This window comes from Vicugna pacos, unplaced genomic scaffold (assembly GCF_048564905.1).
Source record: "Vicugna pacos unplaced genomic scaffold, VicPac4 scaffold_13, whole genome shotgun sequence".
In the NCBI taxonomy this organism is placed as follows: Eukaryota; Metazoa; Chordata; class Mammalia; order Artiodactyla; family Camelidae; genus Vicugna; species Vicugna pacos.
The window spans coordinates 4084079-4089742 of NW_027328734.1; the positions used below are offsets into that span (position 1 = coordinate 4084079).

The 5664-nt window shown below is 35.8% G+C and overlaps 1 protein-coding gene across 2 annotated transcripts; it reads right to left on the reverse strand.

Annotated features, from left to right (window-relative positions):
- Window positions 1-3465: 3465 nt before the first annotated feature.
- LOC140692588 (heat shock transcription factor, Y-linked-like) lies at window positions 3466-5335 on the reverse strand. Of its 2 annotated transcripts, none has more exons than XR_012068153.1 (2): window positions 4737-4999; window positions 3466-3791 (listed from the first exon to the last, which is right to left on the reverse strand). XR_012068153.1 is itself a non-coding variant. In XM_072956989.1 (2 exons), the coding sequence occupies exons 1-2, from the start codon at window positions 5247-5249 to the stop codon at window positions 3905-3907; spliced, it is 879 nt and encodes a 292-aa protein (XP_072813090.1). In that variant the 5' UTR covers window positions 5250-5335; the 3' UTR covers window positions 3628-3904. The 2 variants fall into 2 exon arrangements, 1 of the variants encoding a protein (XP_072813090.1); XM_072956989.1 differs by having other exon boundaries at window positions 3628-4270; window positions 4737-5335.
- Window positions 5336-5664: the final 329 nt, after the last annotated feature.

Sequence of the window (5664 nt, forward strand, 5' to 3'; positions counted from 1 at the left end):
TACTGCTTTATGTTCTATATGAATGTTGTTAAGAGATTAGACAATAAGATTTCTCATCACAACCAGATACAAATTGTATTTCTTTAAAATTTTATCTAAATGAAGTAATGAATTCTCCCTAAATTTGCTATGATATATATTACATGATAGGTGTATATCAAATTGCTATCCTGTGCACCTAAACTTACACAATGTTTTATGCCAATTATATCTCAATAAAAGCAGGAGAAATGGAAACTCAAAGGTCGTTTTTCCCATGTCATTTCTCATGATTGTATTTGCAGCAAGTAAACTTGAGTTATGATATACTTATCCTAGGTAAAGATACTAATAAATAAGTGATTCTAATAAGTTATACATAAAGATAGTAATAAAATAAGAGTTTTGCCATGCCTTAAACATTCTTCATCTTAACAGCCCACTGCTTCTGTAGGCATCAAAATTTCAATCTGTGTATTCATCTAAGATTAGGGAATGGATTCAAATTTAAAACTGGCTGCTCTTGCTGTGAGTGATAAAGTTCACTGTCTCTGACCGATGGTCTCATCTCCCCGACAGCATCTGTAAGAAATGAACATGCTAGGTTGCTAAAAATCTAAGCATGGTTAAATCTCAGAACTCCTACAATTCTTAACTGTTTTGCAATGGGAATGCAATACTGACAAACACTTGATTTTGGATAACAATGTTGTGTTTTCTCATGGCTGCATTATGGAATGTGAGGGTAATCCCTGAGATCCACAACATTCTTGCTCAAGTGCTGGGCAAAGTAGTGTAAAGCTTCTGCATTATTAGGACTGGGGACTGATTTCAAAATGATGACTATGCTCACTCTATTTCAGGTAGTCCAAGGGAAGAAAAGTTATTGCAATTTCTAGGTGAATGGGAATAATTCAGTGGTTCAGACCCTACAAATTAGTCAACGTGTGTTCCAAGCCAAAATATGTTGTGTCAACAGTGAGAATTAAAAGAGAAAAACTTAGACATAAGCTTAAATTAAAAAGGTGATACAGTCCTGTGCTGGGCTCTGGGGACTGGAGAATGTGTATGCCTCAGTCCCATTCAAGGGTTTAGAGGCATGGCCCTAACATCAGCTTGGGATTCAATGAGCAGGTAACAATTATTATACTGGGAGAAATATAATCTACCTCTCCCTGATCAGAAGAAAATCTGGTGGCTCAATGAAACTCTTAATTCAGAGAGATTCTAACAGATGCAGAGGAATAATTCACTGATGACTCAACTAAGACAAACTTAGTTACTGCTTAACAATCCATCTTCACACACACACACAGTTGTAGAGAGACTTGTAGTATTTTGTGGGATGAATTCAGTGGGCAGAGCTCAGAGAATAGATTTCAATGCACCAGCCAACTTTTGTACTTTGGTCAAAAGTCTAGTTTTTCCCAGGTAGAAAACTACAGATGGACAAACAAAGAATATTCTTCTTTACGATTCCTAATTTTGAAAGTAAACTGTAGCTTTTGACTTACCAGTATAGAATCTTGTTAAGATGATCACGGTAAGACCCACTGTCTGATAAGCAAGCTGGAAACTAGCTGCTGAACCAGCCCATCTGAACCCCAGACTGCTAATGTAAGCAACAACATAGCCACCATCAGATTTCAGCTGACAAACTTAAAAGCTTGATGTTTCTGTTGTAGGAAGAACCACAGCTGTCCAGACACAGTTCTCCAGCTGCAAGTGGTCTCTTTTCTTCTCTTGGTATAGGTCATTTTGGTGAGATGTTGCTAGAGTTAACCCTGGCCCATTTGCCCATTCTCCACAATATCAAAGACTTTCTTCACAACAGGTGACAAATTTTCAGGACTCAATTTTACCATTCCAGTCTTATCAGCTGACACTGGCTGCATCATTGTAAGCAGAAGCCTTAGGGTCCCTGACCTAGCCTACAATTTTCCAGCAATTCAGGGCATTTCACATTCTGAAAATGCTTCGCTTTTTATTTTAAATTAATGGGAAATAGTCAAAGACTTCCATGAATATTTTATATTTCTTAATATCTGCAGAAATTTGGTATTCTTGCACTTGGACAAATTTTTAATTCTATCACCCTCACCTCCTTCTAGTCCACACATTTTAGATTGCAATTTGATTACTGAATACCACCACCCCATCCAAGGGAATAGTACATCTTAGAAATTTCCTGTGTGAAGGTTAGAAGGGGCACAAGTTATGTGGGGTATATAAACCTACATTAAATGTTTGCAATGGCAGTGTCTCTTCTGGAAAAGCTCTGATTCTACGAAGTAAATTAATTAGAAGGCAATATAGTTATTGGTATGGGGAAGAGAATCAAATTTTTTGGGATGGGTGGGTGATGAAGAGACAGGAATATATCCCACAAATGAGAAAGGAATGATTTAGGCCTATGGAGGTATGACTTGAGAAGAAAATAATACATAGTCTTCTGTACCTACCTCCAATTACTGTCTTGAGTGACTAGTCCTTGCACTATGAAAAGAGCTAGTTTGTGGTGTAAAGACCATAACGAAATAGTTTGAAAACCAAGAGTTTTGTTGTTTCAGGAAAGTAGATATTGCTTAAAGTCAACATGTATTTTTCAATCATTAAATACTAAAATGCATACTGTGGCATGTGCTGTGCTTACTGTGGTGGTATCCAAGATAGACAAGGAAAGTGGGATAGACAGAAAACATCTGGAGGAGGTGGTTTCTGTGCTGAGAGGAGGATAGTCTAAGTAGGTAAAATGAGGACACCCAACGTCCAAGTATGAGCTGGAGTAAAACTGTTGAGGTTTGAGCTAACATGGTTGAGAAGCATTTGCCTGGATATATATCCAGATACACTGAAACATAAAGGTATGTCAAGGTAGTCAGATGCCAGATTTATAAAGTAATGACTAAGCTAAGTTGAGTTAATTTTGTGTGATTAGATTTGGAAAGGCATTAAGTTTCACCCTGAGGATGTAACCTTCTTTGGCTGGAACATAAAAGCAACATAAATTAATAACTAGAAAATATAGTGTAGACTCTTGAGGGCAGGAAATGAAAGCACCAATTGGAATGCTTTGAGAACAGCACAAAGAAGACCATAGATAAATTACTTCTTAAATTCTACCACATGCTGAATGTGCCATCTGAGAATACATCATGTGACCTTTTTGATTCCAGGGATGACATAACAGAGACCATGATCCCTGGGCCGGTTCCTGAATGTATCTCCTGTTCCAAACTATCCTAACTTAACACATTTAATACTTTCCAGGATGAACCAGAAACCACTTGGTACTTTTCCCTCTCTCCATGTTTTATTATTTTTCCAAATTCTTCCATTTTTTCTTTTTCCTTACATGAAAATATTTAAATTTACTCCCATACTGTTCCATCTAAGATCATATCAAACAAATATCTCTTTTTTTCTTTGAATGGCAAGTTAGTCTCCCATTTAATTCTTAATTCTTTTAAAAAATACTAAGGAAAATACAGGTACACATCTATGTTTAATGTTCAAATAAGAAAATAGCAGATAGTTGTCGACATTTGCCAACATCAGTTATAATCTTTGTTCCCTGCATAATCTGGTAGTTCTCTGGTAGATCAGTTGTTATTAGGATGACGTTCATAAACTGAAGATGGCTGATGAGTTGGCCTTGAAAGGGAAGTAGCTGATGTATCAGCTATCACTGGCACTGGAAAGCGTGGGTTGCACCCTGGTTGAAGTTTAGGAAAATGACCTTCATTTGCAGATATGTTCTGATATGTATTTGGAAAAGTAGAAGGCTCCAACATCAGTCCAAAATAATTGCTCTGTTTGGGAGATAAGATACTCTACTGAGAAGTAGAAATTCTACTTCAAATGGAGTTCACAACACGGCCATTTATTTCATTGTAACTGCTTTGAGAGTGCCCATGGACAGTGGTCAACTGATTGAAAATAGCTCGTTGATCCACTGCAATTTGTTCTGTTGGTCTGACATTGATGATGGAGGAGAAAAATCACCTCTGATCGGGGTAGTTGTATCACCAATTATGTGGCTAGTAGAGGGCTTTCTCATTAGAGGCATGTTTAAATTTGCAGAAGGTAAAAATGCACTTTCTTCAATAGTGTCAGCCACAAATTCAGAATTATTATTATCCACATTATACCCTTCTTTAAAGTGCTGCTCTTTGAAGTCTTCAGGCAATGAAGATACCAGAGAGGAATTTTTAATCCCAACTCTTCTTTTTATTCTCACTAAAACCTGGGGACAGTCTCGTTTAAAATTTGGATTATGATAAAAGTGCAGCTATAAACAAAGGAGAAACATTTTAGTAATATTTATACCAAAATACAAGACTACAATAAGCCTAACGTATAAAACCTGATTCCACGTTTACTATACAAGGATAATATCATCAAAATATGAACATTGCTAACAATATTTTGAAGTTCCTTATTTGGAAAATACACATTTAATTATTATAGTCATCAAATTTAAATGTTAGCATTTACAGTAACGGTGAATGCCACTTTTGAAAAGCAGCTTTAATACCTTTATATGAATTTCTGGAAAGATTCATAGTTGTAAGCAAAGTTTCTCATAATCTTGAATAATTAAGGCACTGTCCTCATTTTTTAGAGTAAAGTATTTTAGCCTTAATAGTTTTATACAATTTTCAAAATCTAGCTTTACATTTATATTACCATAGATTGATGTACAAAATAAAATTTTATACATAAGTTACCAATTCGTACCTAAAATTTGTGTATACCTTGCTTGAAACAGAGGCTTCTTTTTCTTCTGCTAGAAAGTCAACTAGACAAGCAGATCTTTGAAATTTCTGCCGCACTTTCCTAAACCCATAAAAGTTAATGGGTCTAAGTAAACTTTTCATACTTCCAGTTTCAAATATTCTGAAAGGGGCCTTTTTTTCCAAAACTTCCTTCTTCAAGACAACTTCATCAATCACTATGGAAGATCCATTATCACCCCACCAGATGGATTTAAATTGGTCACTCCCAGACATTTTCCAGAGCTTTCTTGGAAATGTCAGAGAACCAAAATCATTATCTTCATCTGGTTCAGAGACACAATGTGTGTAGCATGGTCTTTTTATCAAGGATTCTTCAGACAAATTCTGAAAAGCATTTTCTTCAATCATAGAACTCAAGTCCAAGTCCTCAGAGAATGTTTGATCACACAATAGAGATCTACCGGAGTTTCCTGAGCCAGTTGGTCCATCTTTATGAGACATATCTTGAATTCCTGAAGAAATATGTGCCATCTCAAATAACTTTTTCTACAGCTACATTTCTAATCTGCATGATTTTGAGCACTGCAGCTTCAAATGCTGCTTTGGCAGGCCTGAACAGATAAACTGCTAGGCCTTCACAATGGTTCTCAACTTGAGAAGCTGTGACATCACAAAACGACTGGTATCCCAGCAACTCAAGTGTAACATTCAGCCAGTGTTTACTTGTCATTCATCCAGTTAAAATGAAACATATAGGATGATTTTTTTACAGTGTGATCTGCAAATATTATCCCAACACATTTTTATAAATAATTTAGTTTTGGGGTGTATGAAATAAAATCAATCTCCATACTTTTGTATTGAAATTTATGCCAGATTTGTGAACAGAGTATAAATATAGCACAAATTATATAAAATAACTTTAAAGTTTTGGAATTTAAAGTGA